At 43.1% G+C, this 23746-nt stretch overlaps 1 protein-coding gene across 3 annotated transcripts in view; it reads left to right on the top strand.

The window, feature by feature from the left end:
• Nucleotides 1-23746, top strand: part of TANC2 (tetratricopeptide repeat, ankyrin repeat and coiled-coil containing 2) — a gene marked incomplete at its 3' end in the record, with an annotated part of 194571 nt that overhangs the window by 151765 nt on the left and 19060 nt on the right. For all 3 annotated transcript variants that reach the window (XM_083469381.1, XM_083469380.1, XM_083469382.1), the window contains 9 exons: nt 1379-1610; nt 1730-1896; nt 3861-4468; nt 8613-8721; nt 10555-10677; nt 12387-12623; nt 14277-14462; nt 16157-16250; nt 20971-21104. In XM_083469381.1, coding sequence (XP_083325507.1) covers nt 1379-1610; nt 1730-1896; nt 3861-4468; nt 8613-8721; nt 10555-10677; nt 12387-12623; nt 14277-14462; nt 16157-16250; nt 20971-21104 — 1890 coding nt within the window. The remainder of the gene's footprint in view (nt 1-1378; nt 1611-1729; nt 1897-3860; nt 4469-8612; nt 8722-10554; nt 10678-12386; nt 12624-14276; nt 14463-16156; nt 16251-20970; nt 21105-23746) is intronic.

Raw genomic sequence — 23746 nt, 5'->3', positions numbered from 1 at the left:
ATTTATCTACTTGCACTTTGACGTGCTTTCGAACTGCTAGGTGGGCAGGAGCAGGGACCGAGCAACGGGAGCTCACCCCATTGCGGGGATTCGAACTGCCGACCTTCTGGTCGGCAAGTCCTAGGCTCTGTGGTTTAACTCACAGCGCCACCCGTGTCCCTTTATTACGCTATGGCCATGCTAAAATTCCAAAAATATTCCTTCTGCTTGCACAGAGGTTCCACTAATGTCAGAAGATCTCTTCCACCTCTTGGGGTTATTCCTTCACCAGTGTTGAGTGGGAAGTCTTTCCTGCAATGTGATACTATGAAGATACTCGCAAATGCTCCCTTTCTTTGGTGTTTGGCTGGTTTATTCTGAACAATGAAGTCACTGTGTGGAAGTATTGCTAAGTTAAATGACCACTGTTTGGTTTTGTGGGAGGGGAAAGAGTTAAAAATACACAACTGCATCAAACCATTATCTAACCCAGTGTTTCCCAAACTTGACTATCCAGCTATTTTTGGACTACAGTTCCCATCATCCCTAACCATTGGTCCTGCTAGCTAGGGATGATGGGAGTTGTAGTCCAAAACCAGCTGGAGACACAAGTTTGGGAAACACTGATCCAACAGATAGACCCAAGGTGGCAAACCTCCAGCCCTCAAGCAAACCTTTGTTCACCAGGTGTTCCAATTTGGCCTGCAAGGGCATTTACTATAACCACTTGTCACTTAACTGACACCAGCTAACTGATGCCAGCTCATGGACAGGAGGACAGAGTTCAACTCTGCCTTGGCTGCGTGAACAGGTGTTTTCAGCCAAAGCAGGGTTTAGTGGGGGGCACTAAAGCCTGTTCAGTTTGGCTGTGCACACGTCTTCCTTACTGGGAAAAGACTCCCATAGCCAGTGCAAACATTCCCAGTTTTTACAGGTCTCAAGTGCGAGAGAGACTTATTCCACCACACTTGCAAACTGCATCTATCGTGTGATGGGGAGGGGAGAAAGAAAGTTTCCTTTTGCAAGCATTAGTAGAATGTGGGAGAAGTCCCTCCTGCAGGTAATGCCTCTAAAAAAGGGGGCACCTTGCTCAAGGGTGGGGGAAGCAGTTTCCTGCAGTCCTTGTAAAGGACACTGAAGAGTTAGGAGACACCCCCCCCCCCGAGCTACAAGTACCCTTAATAAAGTACAGTTCCTCAGATCCTATAGGGGAAGCCATGACCATTAAAGTACTTTAAATATATGGTCTAGGTGTGAACCTAGTCACTCTGCCCCTCATGTCAAAGACTTTTAGCACTGGATCCTCCTCCTTGTTAGACTGAGAGAAACTAGCAAGCAAATGTGGCTATTTTTTAACGTCTGTCCGCTGAGAAACTGATGTTTGTTTCCCCTTTTGCAGGTTGTTGCGTACCACTACTGCCAGGCTGATAATGCCTACACCTGCCTTGTGCCAGAATTTGTACACAACGTGGCAGCCTTGCTCTGCCGCTCCCCACAGTTCGCTGCCTACAGAGAGCAGCTGTTACGGGAGCCCCATCTACAGAGCATGCTCAGCTTACGGTCCTGTGTTCAGGATCCCTTAGCTTCTTTCCGGAGAGGAGTTCTGGAGCCCTTGGAAAGCCTTCATAAAGGTAGTGAAAAGCATGAGTTTACCTTGATAGCAACGCACGACTGCGGCTTCATTTTAAAAGCACAAGCTGAACCTTTCTGACCATATCTTTCTCCCACCTCCCTATTCCCAAACTCTCAGAACGAAAGATCCCCGATGAAGATTTCATCATATTAATTGATGGGTTAAATGAAGCTGAATTTCACAAACCTGACTACGGGGATACAATAGTATCATTCCTCAGCAAAATGATAGGGAAATTTCCATCCTGGCTGAAGCTGATTGTGACAGTCAGAACAAGTCTACAGGTAGGTTGGGGACTAGGTTTTTCCACTTTTTCCACTGTTCTGTTCTGATAATTGCTTTTCTCTGAATGGGAGCAGACACCTTACGTGGCCTCTGCTGTGATGGGGCTATCTGTTTGGAAGCAGATGATTCATGCACAGTTTGCAAGGCATATGCACTGGTTGGGAGGAAATTTGGGACGCACAAATGTTTATTAACCACTGCAACCTTACAGTATTAAGGTAGCTGTCTTGTTTAATATTACCCTGACAATTTCTAACTAAAAGAGAAAATAGGCAGCCACCTTCATCGTCTACAGCTGCAAATAGAATTAGTTCACTTACTAAAGCTGAAACGTTGACTTCTTAGGAAATAAAAACTGTTACATTTCAAAGGAAGATGATGTTTCCAACCAGTATTTTAAGAAGGCAAGGCCACAGTTAGGTGCACCCAGCTGGATTTCCGGTCTTTTCTCATTGTGCCTCTACATGAACTGCTTTTGAAACTCCTCCAGCTTTCAAGAGTACATTGAATGCAATGGAGAAGATTGATATATTAAAAAGAAGTAAATCCCCCCCCCTCCGACATTGTGGGTAATCCTATGATTCTCTGAATTGTTCCCAAGACCAAAACAATAATGGCAGTCAGTCATTTGCAGCTGCTACATTTGGATAATGAAAGTACATCTACCCACCTGCTGGTTTACTGATGAATGGTTTGACTTCTTTAAAAAATGGACTTTTTCAGCAGCAGCAGCAGATTTCCCCCCCTCTTCATTTTTTAAAAATTAGTTTTTAACGAAAGTGCACTTGTTACCTTTGAGACTAGTAAATTTATAGTGGTGTGAATATTTATAGACAACATAACATGCGTAAATATGGTGGAAAAGGTGATAAAAGAGTTAAAGTACAAAGGAGGATAAAATACCTTCATATGGCTATCAGGGGCATAAAATATTAATAGAACACATTGCTAGAACATCTGCTTGCGTTTTTAAAAAGTGCTGGAGCACTGGACTTGCAAATGGAATGTGTAACTTAGGGGAATACAGTTTTCTCAGTGAGAACCACCTGTAATCTTCAAACCTTGAGAAAGAAAAACATTTATTAGTTGATTCTAACACTGGCTTAGAATAGCGCTGAACACTTGACACCTTTCCTTCCAGCCAAGGTTCTCACATTGTTATGGCAGAAAAACAGGTGGAAAACATAAGCACAACTCTACTGCTACTTCTAATCATGCCTTTCACTGTGGTTCCCATACCTTGGACTCCACCCAGTGTGTTGTTCCATCTTTACTTTAAAAGTGCTGATTCCAGCCTCATTCCAAGGAGAAAGCCCATTTTTATTTATTATTACTATTTAAATTTATATCCCATCCTTCCTCCCTGAGGGGGATTCTCTTTTCTATCCATTGCTGTGCACATCAAAAAATCCTGTTCTTTTAAAAAGATGGAAGAGTAGCACTAAAGACATCTACACCTTTGGAGATCATGCTTCTCTTGGGCTCTTCTGCGGGGGAATCAGACTTCTGGCTTCTGAAAAGAAGACTGATGAACCATGATGAAAATACAGAATGATAATGATGGCATGACATGGGTGCCCCATAAAAAGGCGAATGAACAAAACATGGCAGTTCCACACTAAACTGCTAGTGTAGAAGCACCCTAGGTCAGTATATAAAGGGCAATAACAGACCAGAAACAAATCTGTAGAAACTGTTGATTCCATTGTCCCTTTGCTCTCTTGGTTGTGGTTTTGAAAGGCAGTTTGGAAATTTAGCTTTGTGTTTATTTCAAAGTCAGTTTAACTGAGCCACCCAGGATTAACAAGCGGTGTAACCTCATTTGGAGCCAGTATGACAGCATGTTTGGCCTATAACTCATAACTATGTGTGCCAATATTTATACTTCCAGTGGGAGACTGATTGTATTTCTCCCATTTTTAACTTCTCCATTATTTACTTTATTCTTGTTTTTCTCTTATAGGAAATAATTAAGTTATTACCCTTCCATAGGATATTCCTGGACAGACTGGAAGAGAATGAAGCTATAGATCAGGATCTCCAAGCCTACATCCTACACCGAATACATAGCAGCTCTGAGATACAGAATAACATCTCTCTTAATGGCAAAATGGACAATACAACCTTTGGCAAACTTAGTTCTCATCTCAAAACCCTGAGTCAAGGATCCTACTTGTACCTTAAGCTCACATTTGATCTAATAGAGAAGGGCTATTTGGTGTTAAAAAGCTCTAGCTATAAGGTAGTCCCCGTCTCCCTTTCAGAGGTGTACCTGCTTCAGTGCAATATGAAGTTTCCAACACAGTCTTCCTTTGACCGGGTGATGCCACTCTTAAACGTGGCTGTGGCATCTCTGCACCCCTTGACCGATGAGCATATTTTCCAGGCCATCAATGCAGGAAGCATTGAAGGTTCCTTGGAATGGGAGGACTTTCAGCAAAGGATGGAGAACCTCTCCATGTTCCTTATCAAGCGCAGAGATATGACCCGAATGTTTGTCCATCCATCTTTTCGAGAGTGGCTGATCTGGAGAGAAGAAGGAGAAAAAACCAAGTTCCTCTGTGACCCTAGGTAAGTAACGCATCACCTTGTGACAGGAGAAGACAGATACGAGATCACTTCATTTTTCATTAATATACCACTGAGTAGTGTTATTGAGATGTGGCTAAAAAAGATGATCCATTTACAATAGGAAGAGAACCAACCGGGTGGGTGTGTTATTGGGTTGATGTTGTTTTCATTTTGATTATGTATTTTGTGGTTTTATAATCTGATTTTATTCTGTGAACCGCCCTGAGACGTGCAGGTATAGAGTAGTAGTAGTAGTAGTAGTAGTAGTAGTAGTAACAGCAACAACAACAACCACAGCAGCAGCAGCAACAACAACAATTTATTACTTATACCCCACTCATCTGGCTGGGTTTCTCCAGCCACTCTGGGTGGCTTCCAACAAGAGATTAAAAATACCGTATTTTTTGCACCACAACACTCACTTTTTTCCTCCGAGAAAGTAAGGGGAAATGTCTGTGCGTGTTATGCCTACGGGTGGCATGCCTACGGATTTTCCTCCTCTAAAAACTACGTGCGTGTTATAGAGCAAAAAATACGGTACATTAAAACATCAGTCATTAAAAACTGATATCTTCTAACATCAGATAGTTGTTTATTTCTTTGACGTCTCAACTAGGGCCAAGGCCTTTTCAGTACTGGCCCTGACTTGGTGGAACTCTCTGTCACAAGAGACTAGGGCCCCGCGGGACTGGTCATCTTTCCGCAGGGCCTGCAAGACAGAGATGTTCCCCCTGGCAAGACAGAGATGTTCCCCCTTCCCTTATGGCTTTGATCTATGGGCTACTATTAAAATGAAGCTGCATTTTAAATTGTATTTTAACCTGTATTTTAAATTGGTCCCCCCCTTATGTTTTTATTGTAATTTTACCGGTGTTAGCCACCCTGAGCCCGGCTCTGGCTGGGGAGGGTGGGATATAAATAAATTATTATTGTTATTGTTATTGTTATTGTTATTGTTATTGTTATTGTTATTGTTATTGTTATTGTTATTATTTGATGGGAGGGAGTTCCACAGGGCGGGTGCCACTACCGAGGAGGCCCTCTGCCTGGTTCCCTGTAACTTTGCTTCTCGCAGTGAGGGAACCACCAGAAGGCCCTCGGCGCTGGACCTCAGCGTCCGGGCAGAATGATGGGGGTGGAGACGCTCCTTCAGGTATACTGGACCAAGGCCGTTTAGGGCTTTAAAGGTCAGCGCCAACACTTTGAATTGTGCTCGGAAACATACTGGGAGCCAATGGAGGTCTTTGAAGAGTGGTATCTATATTCAGTAAATAGCGACAACAACAACACTAAGTTAATCATTATCTGATCACTTTCTCTATTATGTATGGAAGTCTGTGAAAGTAGGCAAAGTCTGTTTCTTTGGATGCGACTAAGGAAAATGATCACGTGCCAAGATCCTTAGTGATTATTCGTTGTATTTATTTTTGAGTCAATACCTCCACATTTAACTTGATGTTAGAATTTACTTTGACTCTGCTTAATAATGATTAAGCAGAGTAAAAGAGTTTTATGTACATTTTGCTGTTGTAATCTTTACAGAACAAAAAGGGGAACAGGCTCTGTTATTCACTCATGCGCAACTCTTTATTGTAGCTCAAAATGTTTCAGAATATAAAACTCCTTCAGGAGCTTGAACAAAGCTAGAAGGTTCTTAAAATACCCTGTTCTGAAAATCTTGAAAGCTCAAGAACCATCTTGAAAAAATGGTAGAGCTAAATATTTATTGTCTTGAGATCAGTTGAACATAGATCTGGAGGGCTTTAAAGATGGAAGAAAACTAGTAGGGGGAAGCTAACACTTTGAAAGACAGGAATAGAATTCAAAATGACCTCAATAGAATGGGAAACTGGGCCAAAACTGGCAAAATGAAATCAACATAGACAAATGCAAAGTTATGCATTTAGCCAAAACAACATAACTAATTGAATGCACAGGTATAAGATGGGGGCCACCTGGCTTGACAATAGTAGATGTGAAAGGGATCTGGAGACTGTAGTCAATCGTAAGCCAAATAGGAGTCAGCAGTGAGTTTTTAGCTGCAAAAAAACCCTGAATATGATTTTAGGTTGCATTAATAAAACCATCTTTTGCAGCCATCCAAAAACTGCTGCCCCTGAGCTGGATTCCACTTGTTATTCGTGACTTCATTCTCTACAGAACCCACTTGCTAATGCAGCAAGGTGTCTACTGAGAAATAGCAGAAAGGCAATGGAGTGCAAGGCTCTGGGCCAGAGAACTGCATGTCCAAGGGTCAGAACTCCTCAGCAAAGGAACAGAGCTTTGGGGGCGGGTTGGGGAATAGTCAGGCACAGGGGGTATATAAGGGCTCCATGGGGACTAAGCACTTGTCTGAACAAGTCATCTATGATCTGTCCAGGGTGCTGAAAGTCCTGTCTGTGACTGCCTTTGCTGTCCAGTGGTTCCTGACCTTGAATGGGACATCTGCATGGTTTTTGTGCCTGCATTCACCTCAGTTCAAACCAGTTTACTGGACAAGCTTCTTCCCAACACTACCATGGTCTCAGCCACATCTGAAGTGGAACATGACTCCTCCGTAGTGAAGTATCTTTAAAGTTCTATCAATAAGATAGATTCATAAGTTTGCTTCCTCTCCCCTTGCAAGAAAAGAAAAAATGCTCTGCTTCAACCTCCACCTCCTCTTATGACTGCAGAAACAAAGGAAAGCATTCCCTGGCCTTTTAGCACCACCGACAACTTCAATGCCACCTGGGAGGCTCCACCCAGCCTCACTGGAAGAACTTGGTGACAAGAATAAGATCAATCTGGCCCCATTCACTGGCTATTGAAGCAACAGCTGCTGCAACGCTTGCTTTTCTCTTCCATTCCTTTTTCCTTTTCCATCACGTTTGCCAGCCTATATTAAAAGCCTTATGATTGTGATTTACAAGGACTATTGTTATTTAACCATATAATCTCTGATAATCTTAACAGAAATATTAAATTATGAGACTTCTTTGATTGCAGGTAGCCAAAAGTTGTAACGATAAAAAGGCATACCGTAAACTGCCATGTGATCCTCAGATGAAGGGTGGTACAGTGGTGCCTTGCAAGACGAAATTAATCCGTTCCGCGAGTCTCTTCGTCTAGCGGTTTTTTCGTCTTGCGACGCAACCCTATTAGCGGCTTAGCGGCTTAGCGCTATTAGCGGTTTAGCGGCTATTAAAGGCTTAGCGGCTATTAAAGGCTTAGCGGATTAGTGGCTAAAAGGCTATTAGCAGCTTAGCGACTTAGAAAAAGGGGGTGGGGAAGCGAAAAAAAATTGGAACATTGCAAGACGTTTTCGTTTTGCAAAGCAAGCCCATAGGGAAAATCGTCTTGCGAAGCAGCTCAAAAACGGAAAACCCTTTCGTCTAGCAGGTTTTCCGTCTTGCGAGGCATTCGTCTTGTGGTGCACCACTGTATAGAAATTTTAATAATAATAATAATAATAATAATAATAATAATAATAATAATAATAAATAGCCAGTCACTGCAGCTATTAAACGCAAGTCCCAGCCTGGAAGCATGAGTAGTGGTGGTTGATTGATTCTGTCTGCTATCTTAAAAATAGTTTCTTGTGGCACTTGCCTTGATTTCATTGGTTGAGCTCTTCAAAGGGGTGAACTAGATGGATTTTATAGTCACCAAGTTCCCCTTCTTCAATAGGGTACATGCAGAAATAAACCGCTACTGCTTCCAGCTCCAGAAAATAGGTATTGCCCACAGCAGTGGGTAAGAATTATTATTATTATTATTATTAGTCTGTTTATATCCTGCTGTTCTATTAAAAGTACTCACTCAGAATAGAATCCATCATTAAGTGTAGCTTCCTACAAGAAGGGGTCACCTCAGACTTTGAAAGATCTTTGCTTCTAATATCTTTCCTCTATGTTAGTTCTCCTAGAGAGAGGAATGAGCTACAGTGCTATCTAGTAGTTCAGCAAATGTTTCATCAAAGCTGATGAACAATTAAGGACAACGTGGTCCTGATGTGCATCAGAGTACAACTAACAAGGGTTATGAGGAGGAGGGATAAAAGGTTTATCTCCTTCATTTCACAATCTGAGTGCTAACTGTCAAAAGATACATTGGAGTTAGAATTCTAACTTCCTCCATGTTTCTTCTTTTCTCTTTTGCCCAGGAGTGGCCATACGTTGCTCGCCTTCTGGTTTTCCCGTCAAGAGGGAAAACTCAACAGACAGCAGACTATTGAGCTGGGCCATCATATTCTCAAAGCACACATCTTTAAGGTAGCAAAAAATTGTGCAGTGATATCTTCACTTTGGATTTGAATGGTGTGGTACTGGTGTTTTCAGAGTACATGAAGAATGTTAAGTTTCTGAGATCCTCACTAGGACCTAGCCTGGTCAGCCACAAATTGTGGTGAAGGCCAAGGCCCTGTCCTCAGGTATCCTCAAAACAGGAGGAATAAGTTATGTGAGGACGCTGTCTCACAACAGCCGTCCATGATTTTCTGCTGCTACCAGACAGCTGATTCAGCAGAAGGTGACCAAGGGTGAGGAAGAGGAGGAGAAAGAAAGGTTCTTCATTCAGTTTCATGGACCTCTTCAACCTTTTCTTTCCAGTTTTGGGAGAGAGAGGGGAAATAAGAGAGAAGGTCTCTCTCTTCCTTAGATCTTAGGGTAAGCAGCTGGCAGGAGGAAGATATTGGTGCCCCCAAAGGGAACTGAATTTGGCCTGGAACTGCTAGTTAGTGATCTCCACCCTCCCTAGATCTGTATCATTATTCCATTCTTCTCATACCAAACATGGCCTATTGATCGGAAATGAATTCCTTTGATCGGAAGTGAAAGCCCTTTGGCATGAGTGGCTTTAAATCCCTGAACACTAAGGAATGTTTGAGAAGTAATTAATTATTAGAGGTCTCATTAGCACTCTCGATTTCTGTATGAGAAGTACTAAGTAGTAATATAGAGTATGTTCTAGTCTAGGGACGCGGGTGGCGCTGTGGGTAAAACCTCAGTGCCTAGGACTTGCCGATCGCATGGTCGGCGGTTTGAATCCCCGCGGCGGGGTGAGCTCCCATCTTTCGGTCCCAGCTCCTGCCCACCTAGCAGTTCAAAAGCACTCTTAAGTGCAAGTAGATAAATAGGTACCGCTTACTAGCGGAAAGGTAAACGGCGTTTCCGTGTGCTGCGCTGGCTCGCCAGATGCAGCTTATCACGCTGGCCACGTGACCCGGAAGTGTCTCCGGACAGCGCTGGCCCCCGGCCTCTTAAGTGAGATGGGCACACAACACCAGAGTCGGACACAACTGGCCCATACGGGCAGGGGTACCTTTACCTTTACCTTACGTTCTAGTCTAGTTTAGGATTTTCCATTTTCTGAGTCAAAAGATTGCTCAGTGCTGCAACCAACTTGTTAAGAGCACCTTAGGAACAGTCGCTGTTAATTGTAAGCCCCATGTCTTGACATACTGTCCCAAGGAATATGACTTACAGTGTGCAAGTTTTATTTTTGGAGGGGGCTGTAGACAAGAGCTTGGGTGACCTTCCCAGGAAAGGTTCCTAAAAGAATCCTTGGGGGGAAATGGAGTATTAGATTGCATTGCCTTTTTCAAAAAAGTTAGGCTATTTATGATATTGATTCTTTTAGAATAAATGTTCTTTATTCAGCACTGGCTCACCTCTTTCTTTGATTCTTCTATTTTTTGTTGTGTCTTTTTGCTAGTACTTGTGGTATACAGCCCACTAGATGTAGGGCAAAGGGATTACATCACTTCTCTCCCTTTCATGATGGAATGCTGCACCTTGTACCCAAGAGTTCCTACTCATGTGATTTGGTTGGAGGTTGGGGTTGTTATTCGAAATGTGGTAGACTTCAGAGCATTTACAAAAGAGTAACTCTTTGGTGCTCTGACGTAACTTGCACCGAGTAGTAGGACTTAATCCTTGGAGTTGCGTCCTCTCCAACACTCCTACTTTCTCTTTAGAATACAATATTTTTGTAAAGTTGACAGTGACTCCTTGCTAGTCAATTGGGGTTAAATGAGCCGTGTGTTAGTGATGTGTAAAATAAAACCAGTACCTTGGATTATCAAATTTAAAGTGTGTCTTTTGCAGGGACTGAGTAAAAAAGTTGGGGTTTCCTCCTCAATTCTCCAAGGGCTTTGGATTTCCTACAGCTCAGAAGGTCTTTCCATGGCGCTGGCCTCTCTCCGGAATTTGTACACCCCTAACATAAAGGTACGAGAGGGGAATAATTTTTATTGAGACTATGGCAGGCAAGGAAAAGTATTAAGTATTTCTTCCTTCTCATGGTGGGGTGGGGCTACAGCTGTTGTTTACATCTTTTATAATGTGCATGTTAATTGATGTAACGTCACATCTAATTCCGCCTTTGGTCAACTTTGACCCTTCTTCACATCTGTACAACCCCTTGGGCATCCTCATAAAATGTCTTTCTCCATTCTTCCCATTCAGTAAGAATTTCGACTTCTCTTTCTATCACTGCCTCCTCTTTTCAGCTTTCATTTTATTTCCAAATAATATTTAAAATGCAGAGAAAATGTAACGTCTATTCTAAATAGGCTTGGAGTTATAAGGCAGCATACTTCCAGGTATCAGGTGTTTGGGACAGACAACAGGTTTTCCTTGAATATGGGCTTTTGCGACGCATCTGGTTGACTCTTGCCTGGTAGATATCAAGGCAGATTGGGTTTTTTGTTTTGCTTTAGAACATTTCTGTAGCACTCTTCAATTTGAAATACAAGTATTGTTCGTAAAATAGCATTCAAACACATTTTTTAAAAAATAAGGAATACCGTATATTTTCGTCTATAAGACGCCCCCATGTATATTTTGGGGGACTTAGATTTAAGAAAATGGGGGGCGGGGAGAGATGGCCCTGTGTATAAGACGCCTCCTCATGTTTTTCATTTTTTAAAGGAAAAAAACCTAGTCTTATACATGGAAATATACAGTAATTATTGGCGCCATACATTAAAAGAGGAAGTAAAACAAAATATTAGTACTTAGATTGTAATGTCGTAGGTTAAAGGAACTTAATATGAATCTTAATATCAAAATTCCTTCTAGATCCATAGATAGATGTTTTCATCCTTTTCCCTGCTACAACCATCAAAAATCTGACTCTAACCCAGTAATTTCCAAACAGTGTGCTGGGGGGCACACTAGTGACATCTGAGCTAATCACAAATGAGTTGTAAACGTAAATAAAATAATTGAGGATCTGAACGTGCTTCCTTCTAATCGCTATCCTCAGAGGGCAGGTAATTCTGCACTCTGTCTGCATCTGATTGATTTAGTCATGCCTGCTGCAAAGGAACACCAGAATTCCTTAACCTCAAAAAAGAGTGCCTACTGCATCTCAGCTTGAGTCACAGCTTTGAGAACAATTCCTCCCAGTCAGAAATAGCATCAAGGTACACAGAAACACACTAGTGCATTGGAAAGCACATTCAGTGGTGATCTCTGGAGAGTGTGTGCTTAGGGAGGCAACATCAGAGCATTATTGGAAGTTCCAGAAAGTAAGAAATTGTTCTGTCAATTGAAATAACCTTGCCCACCATAGAATGTCAGTGAGTTTGGTAAGACTCTGAAGATTTTGCAACATTCAAGGTGCTGGAAAGAGGGCAGGGGAAGTAGAAAGAGAGAGAGAGGACGAAACGTCTACCCCCTTGTTAGTGCCAGAGGACAGCGGAATGTGGGGAGCGGAGACGGCAGTAGCAAATTTAGAACTCTTATGGAAAAAACTAACATTTTCCTGTGTATTCTCTGCTTTGGCTAAGAATTGCTAGACAAATCAAGCTTGTGGCAGGGGAGGGAAGCTGCTAATCTCTACTACACGAAACTCTTTCGCTCCGTTTTTAATTGAGAAAATTGGCTCGTTTAGAGAGTGCTGATCTCATCCGTTCCCATTTCTTTCTGTTCAGGTCAGTCGGCTACTGATCTTAGGAGGCGCCAACATCAATTACAGAACTGAAGTTCTAAACAATGCCCCAATTTTATGCGTCCAGTCTCACCTTGGTTACACGGAGATGGTAGCTTTGCTGTTGGAATTTGGAGCAAATGTTGACGCCTCTTCGGAAAGCGGCCTAACGTCTCTTGGATATGCTGCTGCTGCTGGGTATCTAAGCATTGTTGCCCTCTTGTGCAAGAAGCGAGCGAAGGTGAGGAAGGTGGCTGTCCTGTTCTCAAACCTGAGCAAGCAAGCCACGGTTGGGCTGCCCATGTCCCGTAGACTCCAGTCCTAATTGCTTGCATGCTTGTAGCTGTGTCTTCTAGCTGCTCTCCGGGGTAGTTACGCTAGCAAGAGCACGAGCAACAATTTCATTTCTGTTTCTTCATAAATGTACTCCACAATCTTCACTGGTATTGTGGTCAGCAACTAAAATCCCAGAGCAGTTCATTGGCAACTCAGGTTTGGGTAAGGATGTTGCTAAGCTGCTGAAGGGATAGGGTGCTAATCTTGTTTGTCTCAACGTTTAAAGTTCTCCTGTTTTAATTTGCTATCACTCAGATACAGAAAGCAAGGCTAGAGTTCATAATCTAGTTTTGCACAAACATGGTAAATGCCAGCTGTTGGAGAATATGCCTTTTCCCTTTTTACACGACACTTCGCACCAAGTGAGTAGGAGTAGCCAATATCCCTCGGATGGTATTCCAGAATCGAATACATCATGAAACATATCCTGGCAAAACCGGGAACTTGAATGTAACATGGATTAGGGATATGAGATAACTATTTGTTCAGGAACATGTCTTTTTAATTGTCATACCTGTCTTCATAATAAAGATGGCTAGAAACTTGTTTTCATTTTAGGTTAAGATTAACTCTTTCAGGCTCCTGAATGTTGTAAAAGTTCCTGAAGGTGGTCCTCAGACAAAGACTTTCTCTTTACCTGGGCTTTTGGCCCTTAAATTGGGGGGGGGGGGGCATTGTGACCTTTTTTTAATGGGGCAGGATTTGTTCATCCCACCTTCTAATTGTATAGCTCTGTTTTTAGGAGGTTTTGTTGTTTTTAATGTGAGTTGTTTTTGCTCACTCTGTAAGAATATATCTATAATATAATACATAAGTATAAATCAGAACAACAACAATAGTCTTTGGCAGATTCTTCGCTTCTAGTATGGTCCATTTTGGCTAACCTCAGAAAACATCCAGGAACCAACACCTCTCCAGGAGCCTACAATTTTATACTGTCTCACTAACCAGCTCAATGCTTTAGGTGACATTTGTGCTCTATAAGATCACTATGTCATTCTGTCTTGTTGCCGAATGACAGTGTTTGCTTCTAGAGAGCTACTGTGGTTTTCAGTGAACATTTGTGTTTCCCAAAAGTAACAGCAAAACGTTCACTGAAAACCATAGGTTTAGAAGCAAACACTGTCATTCGGTAACAAGACAGAATGGCACCTAATTCCCGAATTAGATGTAAAAAATAGATTTCTTCAGACCAACTTTGCTTATTGGAGTGGGACTTGGGGGAATGTAGCAAAGAGGTTTGCAGATCACTGCCGGTGCACATAGCAATTGTGTGTTGCACGATTTGTCCTGAGTTTATATTCTAAACTCCATTTTAAATGTCATTGCTCCTTGCAGATGAAATCTGTGAGAGTGGTTTGTGCTACATGTGAATAACGTACTTGTGGACACAGAATACAGTTGTCATCACAAAACTGGCTAGCTCTGCATATATGGCCAGAGAAACATGGAGCATATTTCCCATGTGAATGTGGCAGTGTTAGAAAAGTAGGAACTGAAACACACAGCAGTTAAGTTAAATTTTAATCAGCCATTTTTTTTTCCTTTTCTTGAAAAGGTGGATCACTTGGACAAGAACGGTCAGTGTGCCCTGGTTCATGCAGCTCTCAGAGGCCACCTGGAAGTTGTCAAGTTTTTAATCCAGTGCGACTGGACAATTGCTGGGCAACAGCAGGGAGTGTTTAAAAAGAGTCAAGCCATCCAGCAGGCACTGATTGCGGCTGCCAGCATGGGATACACCGAGGTAAGTTGTCGCTCAGCCTTGTTGAATCCTCCCTGGCCCAGCGGCCTTTGTGTTAAGGCAAAATACTGAGTAACTGTTTTTAAAGCTTGAAGTGCGAGGGAGGGTTATGCAGTTGCCACGGGAGCCTAGGTACGCCTTTGCATGCAGCGAACCTTTCTGACCATCAAGTGGCTTGAGGGAAGTCACCACACCTATAGCTCTGCAGCCAAAAGCTGTGGACAATCTACTGACTTCTTGCTGTTTAAAATAATTTGCTTGCCTCTCCTGTACTAGAAATGACATACAAGGTGGCTAACAACAAATCATTAAGCAGCATAAAAAAACTGCAAGAAAGCAAGAAATGATAGAAAATAAAAATTAAGGTATGCCAGTAAATTGCAGATAAAACATTTCAGGCAAATTATGCAAATTGAAGCAATTCCAGCAGCCCATACCATATAGAAACAATGACCGGGAGAAATTAATGCGAAATAGAACAAGGAAACGAACAAAATACGAAAAAGCCTGAATAAGTAGGATAGAATTCTCCTAGTATCTAAAAGAAAATTAACATGGCTCTTCTGTGGGCTCAAGTTCCATAGACAGGGTGCAACCACAGAAAAAATATTCTCTTGGGTATATAAGAGCATAAGAATGGTAGGCCAGTGGTCCATCTAATCCAGCATCCTAGGTTCACAGTGGCCAACCAGGTAGAACATGAGCATCAGAGGACTCTCCCACTCTCCCATTGCTGCCTCCAACTGTGGAGGCAAACCATAGCCATCATGGTGCATAACCACACATCCAACCTCTGAGGCACCTGGGGAAATGTTATCAGGCAGGCTTAAGTGGGAACAGGCAGTCCGTAAGGACTGTGTTGTCTCATTAGCTGGGGTAGAGGGTAGGGAACTTCTTTCAGTCCAAAGGCCACTTTCCCTCACAGCCAACCTTCTAGGGCTTCAAAGGAAAACATAGTTGTCCTGTACAGAACTAGCTCAGGTCTAAGAAGTTTCAAAGTCAGCCGGAAACATTATACACTCTTAATATAATATCCAGTAATTAGTCTGGATGTTCACACATGGATAACTGATGGCACAGTTAGTATACTGTATTTGCTCGAGTCTAACGCGCCATCGAATCTAATGCGCACCTCAATTTTCAAAACCTTGAAACAAAAAAAGGTATTTGCTGGTGGATGTAAATGTGCTGTCGAATCTAATGCGCACCTTAATTTTCGCAACGCAATTTGGCCAAAAAAGGGGAGCGTTTGGTTCGAATAAATACGATACTAATAATCGTTGAATGTAGGCTAGAATTTTGGGTGTATAGTGGACCCCTCATGAATCTTCCCTTGCGGGGTTTTTTAAGGTTATTAAGTGTATTTAAAAAAAAAAAAACAAAAAAAAACCCATTGTGACTTGTTTGTTTAGTTGGATACTGTTTAAGATTTATGTCCTGATACTGTGTGCTATCTTCTAAAGGTGTTTCCAAATAAATAAATAGATTATGGTGGGGGTGACGGTGTGTGTTTTTGTTGTAAAGGCAGATAATTATTTTAATGGGGCTGGGGAGTATATTTCCTTTGTGCCTGGGAAAGTGCCTGATAGGGAATTTGTTCACTCTGTTTCCATTTGTTTTGTTCAAAGCAGTTACAGCTTCAGATTATTTTTAGACACGCAGAGAGTTCAGAAACTGACAGATTTCTTTGTTTTTAGATTGTCTCCTACCTGCTTGATCTTCCAGAAAAAGATGAGGAGGAGGTAGAACGAGCACAGATCAACAGCTTTGACAGTCTCTGGGGAGAGACAGGTAAATTCTGTAGACTGTTTGTGGCTCCCCTTGCATCCATTGAATACATGTGTGATGTGCTGAAAGAGATTGGTTATCCTCTGGGAAATTCACAACAGTGCCAACATAAACCTCTGTCCCTTAATTTTCAGGGTGTTGAGTATTGGTTGTTCCTTCTGAGTTTAAGGAGGAAAAGCTTATAAATATTTTATTTATTTCAATATTTATAGGCCGCACATGAATAAAATTACAGCAAGGCAATATGCATAAGAACGTGACATCCCAGTAAGAGCAGTAAAAACATCAATTAATAAATACTGCTTGCTAAAAGAAATTCACCTCTCAGCAGCTTGTCTGAATAACACAATTTTCAGGAGATGTCTAAAAGAAGGCAGGGACAATTCTTGCTGAACCTCTACCAGCTCAGTCTCTAGTAAAATCCAGCTGAAGTGGCTCATCAGAGGGTGCCAGTGATCATGCTGGAAAATATGGAGTCAGGAATTACTGTATTTTTCGCTGTATAAGACGCACTTTCCCCCTCCAAAAATTAAGGGGAAATGTGTGTGCGTCTTATGGAGCCTCCATAAGCAGCGCGAAGCCTCCGAAGCGCAGAGGGAGCGCTCCCTCCGTGCTCCGGAGGCTTTGTGTTGCTTTCGCTGAAGCCTGGAGAGTGTGAGGGGTCGGTGCGCACCGAGGCTTCAGGGATAGCCGCCTGAAGCCTCCGGAGCACAGCAGGAAGTCCCACTGCACTCCAGAGGCTTCGGGTTCCTTTTGCTGAAGCCAGGAGAACAAGACTCCTGGTTTCAGGGATAGCTGCCTAAAGCCTCCTGAAGCCTGAAGCCGGAGGCTTTGGGTTGCTTCGCTGAAGCCAGGAGAGCCAGAGGGATCAGTGCACACCGATCCCTCTTGCTCTCCTAGCTTCGCTTTGCTGGAGAGGTGCTGCACAGCTTTCCCTCTCTGCGCAGCGCCCCTTCAGCGAAGCGGGAGGAGAAATGGAAGGGGCTCTGTTTCTCCTGCCGCTTCGCTGAAGGGGCGCTGAGCAGAGAGGGCGAGAATTTTTTTTCTTGTTCTCCCCCTCTAAAACAAGGTGCGTCCTATGGTCGGGTGCGTCCTATAGAGCGAAAAATACGGTAACGCAGGAACCTTGAACCTGTCTTGGTAGTGAATTGGTAGCCAGTGTGGCTCTCTTAGCAGAGAAGTAACATGTTGCAAGTGACCTGCTCCTCTGAAGTGGAGCTGCCACTGCGTTCTGCCCTAGTTGCCGCTTCAGGACCAGATGCAAGGGGCAGCCCCACGTAAAGCGTATTACAGTAATTGAGCCCCTTAAGGTTACCAGTGCATGGACCTCTGTGGCCAGACCTTCTCAGGCCAAGAATGGTCGCAACTGGCATTTCAGCCAAAGCTCATACAAGTCAATGAGTTGACATGGGCCTCTAATGAAAAACACAGATCAATGAGTACCCCCAAGCTGCGAACCTGCCTTTCAGAGGGAGTGTGACCCCATTCAGAACTGTCCATCCCATTTTAACGGAATTCTCATTGTATGGTCTTACCTGATTTTTATTTCATTGTATTGTATTCCTTGAGCACCGCTTAGAGACTATTGTAATTAAAGGCATATAAATTGAAATAAAAAATAAGATGAACCACTATAACTCCTACTCCTGCAGAAGTTATACTCTGTTGTACATTTTGCATGCTTGTGGTCAATTGGCTGCCTTGCTTATTTTCATTATCATGTTGTCTTCAAACTGTGCTGCTAAGTTGCATCCTAACCCAGGGATGCTAACATGATAACAAAAGTCAGCCCTTGAATTAGCATTTATTACATGCGTTTCTGAAGTAAATATCACAGATGGTGCCCTACTCCCCAGTCCTGCTGCTCCCACATTACCGGGGTGTGTGTGTAAATCAGGATCAGACCTTGGTTACAGGTCATGGTTCAGATTTAGAGCTAAGCCAAACCATGGTTTAGTTCTGGGTCGTGTAGCAACAGCAGGACTGAGGAACGAGCACAGTGGCCATTTGCCCTGAGCCATAGTTCGGTTTAGCGTTATGTGTGAACCAGGTCAGTGTGTGCTCTTACTTATCTCTGAACAGTGGTGGGCTGGATACTCAAAAGAACATCCTGATAATCCACTACAGCAGGTGCCTCCTTATTTTTGGCAGAGAAATGTGGCATTATAGAAGACAGTTGCTTCATGGCTTCTAATTACTAATTTAAAATAGGTTCATTTTGCACAGCTAGCAGATTCACCTATCTCAGTGAACTTCTGAGAGATCTGGATCAGGGTTATTTTACAGAAAATGTTCATTTGCATGGAGAGAGGATTGGTGTGAATGCTTCAAATAGCAGAGAGAGAAGCCAGGCCAGAATATTCAAAGAGGCAAATTTAAGCAGCACAAGACAAAGGACTTGGTCTGCTGGAGAATGGGAGGGCGAGGTGGTGGTTGGGAAAGGAATTGCTTTGCCGGCAGTTTATTGTGTCAGTCTGGGAAAGAGCAACTTCAAAAAGTGCTTTCGTCTGTTTTTCAGGGTGAAAGTGTCTCCTCTAACCCAGACAGTACATTATGCCAGGCACAAGGCACTTCCATGTTACACAAAACTCTTGAAGTCTTGAGAATGAATGATCGCTTGGTTGTACAGAAAAGGCTTTTGCTGTCTGTGGGCTTTGCCTTGACCTAAGAAAGGACCCAAGTTTGCATTTAGATGGAATCGTGTCTGTTTGATGGTTGCATCACAGGCTTTTCCCTGGTGCACTCTCAAAAGTATTGCAGATGAAAATGCAGGGTTTTGTTTTGTCTTCTTAAAAGCATCTGTCCAAATTGCATTTTGGGGACCAGGGAGTCAAATCATTCAGTGCTTTGGTTCAGTTTCAGTTGAATTTGAAGTTCTTCGTGCTCAGCCCAATAATTTTAGAAACACATCCAGCACGCCTAATTTAGTTCAGTTCTAATTCACGTGAGAAAATGTTAATGCTATTCACGTGGTGCACATATGAACAGATGACCCATGTAATTGTACTGTTCTATATGGTTAAACACACTAGACAGAAAAGTCTGCCAATTGTACATAAATTTGAATATGGGTAACATAATAGGTTGATTTGGGATTATTACTTAATATGTAATACCATGAGAAATGTAGCAGTTCAAAAATTTAAAATGTATTCACCCACCCCCATGCAGACAGAATTTCCCTCTCTAATCCTTTGGAACCAGGGCTGGTCCACCCATGAGGCAAGGTGAGGCAGGATCCCCGGGGACAATGGATGCAGCCTGCAAGGAATGTATCACCCACTGCTGCTGCCTCGATGGCGACAGCAGCTGTTGCCCACTCATTGGAGGCTGGATCCCTTGCAGCTCCTGCCCCCCAGTGCTGCCTCTGCAGTGGCCTTTAGAGAATAGGAGGTAATGCTGGTCTCCTCTTCCCACCCATGTTCCTGATGTAGATATCCATCTCCCGTCCCCTTCATCCATCCATTCTTCCCTGGCCAGTTGGGGTAAGGGGTGGGGTGCCATTTTCTGGTTTGCCTCAGGTGTCAAAATGTCTTGGGCTGGCCCTGTGTGCCCTGGAGAATTACCGTGCTCTGTACTGCCAGCGGTCCTGCACACCTGGCTACTGAAGATGCAGCCTGATGGGAAATTTACTTTGTAATAATAATAATAGCAATAAATATGTGTGTAGATCTATGTACAGGGTAGGGGTTGCTACCCCAAACAAAGTATTCTCTCTGATAACCTGGATGTGGAGAATTGAACTTCAGTCTTTCCTCGTCGCTTGTTACTTAACATATATCAATTACCATGAATGATGCAGATTAAAGAACAACAACCCCATTTAATGTGTTTTCTAGTCAGTTAAGCATGCGAAGGGAAGCCGTGGGAGTGAGCACGCTAACTCCATCCTGTCCCCAGTTGAAGGATGATCTTCTGAATTGGGGAGTTTTCTGTGCTCATAGAGGCTACCCACACATATTTTTTTTAATAATGATATTTATTGAAAAAAGAATTTTTAAAATTACAAAGAAAATGACAAAATTACAGAGAAAAAAGACAAAAACAGAAAAAATAAAAAATAAAACCATCATTTTCAAATTCTCCACTTTCATTACCTTCTTTCCATGACCTCCTCCTCTTCCCATTTCTTGTATCTTGATTAATAATTGTCACAGCAAATCCTTTCCATAATTCATAATATTCTGTCATTACCTTACCTTGCTCTATTTTCATCTATCTTATAAAAATCCTTAAAACTTAAATCTTATTTTTACCAGCTTCTCATAACAATCACCTTTTTACCTAATTCTTTAAACATTCTTACAAGAGCCAAGTAATTTCATTTCAACATTTTAGAAACTGGGGAAATGCATGGGGGAGAGGAGCCTCCCTGCTTCCGGATATTACCCTCCAACATGGAATGGTAGCAGGAGGTGGAATTAGTGTGTTCGTTCCCTTGGCCACTGGATAATGCCCGAAGAGGGCTAAAATCTTTCCAGGTCTATGCTACCCTTTATGTCTTGGGCGAATCTTGGAAATTGTAACCTAAAGCCTTTTTTATTTTTGGACCACAATCCTTTTATCATGTTCTTTTTTTAAAAACAAGAAGGAAGCCTGTAGGCAGGGATTATTTCCACTTTAGCCATCGCACAGCACTTAGGTGCATACCATGGCTGGAAGTCCTGCAGCAGCAGCAGTGGCAGACTTTCTTTTATTCTGATTGGTCTTTTCTCTCTTCCAGCCCTGACTGCTGCAGCCGGACGAGGCAAGCTGGATGTTTGCCGTCTGCTTCTGGAGCAGGGAGCAGCTGTAGCCCAGCCCAACCGACGGGGAGTCGTTCCCTTATTCAGTGCTGTTAGACAAGGCCATTGGCAGGTAAGGGGAGTGGGAGGGAGGAAAAAGCTGCCAGTCCTTCTCCTAATAAGGTAACAAGTATGTATACAGCTTGGATTTTTGGAGCTGCTTCCTGTATCATTTACCGTATTTTTCGCTCTATAAGACGCACCAGACCACAAGATGCATCTAATTTTTGGAGGAGGAAAACAAGAAAAAAAATATTCTGAATCTCAGAAGCCAGAACAGCAAGAGGGATCGCTGTGCAGTGAAAGCAGCAATCCCTCTTGCTGTTCTGGCTTCTGGGATAGCTGCGTAGCCTGCATTCGCTCCATAAGACGCACACACATTTCCCCTTACTTTTTAGGAGGGAAAAAGTGAGTCTTATAGAGCAAAAAATACGGTACATCACATGGGCCTTTTGGTGGGATATCCTCAACAACGTGAGAGAGGTTTCAACATGTGTCTCCCTATGGTGAAGTCCTGGGAGGATCGCTAATCGATTTTCAATACCTTGGTGTTGCCACAACATCTTAAAAAATAGATAGGTGCCTGTCTGAAGTTTTCTGTATTTTAATTACGGAGGCTTTTAGATGTATGTGAGTTCTTCAGGAATGCAAGATGCAAAACAGGGAGCAAGGGAACCAATAACTGCGGCATTCATAGGAATGCAGAAGGAAAGGAGATTGCTTTGACGTACTGCCAAAGAGAGCATTTCATACCAAATGCTCTCCCTCCCTCCTTTAAATGTGTGTGATTCACATGTAAACAGTGCCTGTGATGGGATGATGAGCTGCTTGTGCGTAAAATCCAAGTCCCTCAGAGTTTGGTTAAGTCCGCAAACCTCTGTCTGTAACGGAGCCCCTTAAACATGGCTCCGTCAGTCGCTGGCAGATTCCGACAGTGGTTGCTTTCGGAATCTCTTCCAACATAAAAGCTCCTTAACGGAAACACGTCTTCTGGACTCTCGGCGTGACAGTTTCCGGCGAGGAGTGGGTGTCCCTACAGGAGGTCCTGAAACCTCCCCACTGTTTTCGCTGGAAGTGTCTCTGAGCCATCCCTCCTGCTCACTTCCCCTCAGCTCACCTCCTCTCCCCCTGCTGGTTCCCTCTTCAGCTGCTGAGTCTCTCCCAACCTCTGTGAGCCCTTCCACCTCCTGTCCTTCCGATGGCAGTTCCCTGACAGTGCCTAACTCTCATTAGATGAAAGCTTATGGTTCACAAATGCTGGTGGAGATTTATTGGGCTGGAAGGAACATGTTTTACCCCAAAGGTGTCAAATGTTCCAATTCAAATTTAAGCATTTTTTTCTACATGTAGAAAGCCCCATTAGCCTATTCCAACATAGGCAATTCACTCTTTATCTTCCGTATAGCCCTTTTGGCTTCTCCCACACACCTCAATAATGCCCCTACATGCCTTTTAGCAGTCCACGATTCCAGTCTGTTCCCACCTAATATTTGATAAATAAGTGTGTTCCCTGGTTGGCATTGTGTTTTCTGGTTGGTATGACGGTTGGTAACACAGACGGTCACTGCATTAATTTAGAAATATGGGGTTGCCAGTGTTTTTGCAGCAGAGTTATTCCAAGACAGCCCAACATGCACAGATATAGATAAAGAAAACATACATTATGAGAGGGACCAGATAGCTCATGGTAAATGACATGGAGGCAGCAGGATGGGAGCTCAAATCACCCAGAATCTACCCGAGAGTGTACCTTAGTAGCCTATACCACACATTAGCTTATACCATTGGTGGGGAACTTCCATCCCATGGGCTGGGTGCAGCCCCTGTGAACTCTTAATGTGTTCTCCCACCCTCTCACCAACTCTGTTCTGCTTCCAGAAACTCACTTAGCAGCCTCCATTGAGAATCAACATGGAATATGATGCTATGGAATATGCTGCTATGTCTTTCTCTATTTCTCCACTCTCTCTGCGGTTTCCCCTCTTTCTCCATTCTCATCCATGGTGCAGTTGTACACATGATGCCTTGCTTGAGCGCCTTGGCGATCTCTCTCTCCATCTCTCTCTCTCTCTCTTACTCTCTTTTTCTCTGAGCTTTCCCTGTGCAACCTCCAATAATTTGGGGTGAGCAGATTTAAACAAGTCTGTACGTCTACTGTTGTATGCTGTCTCTCTGGAGGGAAATGGCGGGGGACCTTTTACAGGGAGGGGCTCTAGAGAGACAACTTGCTCCAGTAAGTAGGTGATGAAAACATGGATCACTTTGGAGGTGCCCCACCCCACCCCGAGGAAGAGCATTCAGGCTGCACAGGTGTCCTTTCAAGGTGTGCTGAGGGTGAGCCAAAGCTGGGCAGAGCCACAGAACCTATTTTCCAAGGAAGCCCAAAACATTTGAATGTTGCTGTTTGAAAATCCCAACTGGCCTCCCCTTCCCCTTCCCCAGCAGTAAAAATAACATAATGTATAGTCACTGTGTGTGTGAATGAGGAGCAAATGTGTGAAGAGAGGCATTTCTGTGAATAGGGTGTGAAGCAGGTGCGGTTGTGAGTGTGAATATGTTGGGTTGAAAAGGATTCTTCACCCCTTATCTAGAGGAAGGATGTGCAGAACATTCTGAAAACTTCACATCCATTTTAAATAAAAGTATTTCTTAAATGCAAATCCAATGGATATATGAGGAATGTTTGGAGGTGGAAGATTTTGAAAGTACTAGACT

Source organism: Podarcis liolepis (genome assembly GCF_965112155.1).
Source record: "Podarcis liolepis genome assembly, chromosome: 13".
NCBI lineage: Eukaryota > Metazoa > Chordata > Lepidosauria > Squamata > Lacertidae > Podarcis > Podarcis liolepis.
The sequence above is the reverse complement of the archived record's forward strand: the minus strand, read 5'-3'. Positions and strand labels throughout refer to the sequence as shown.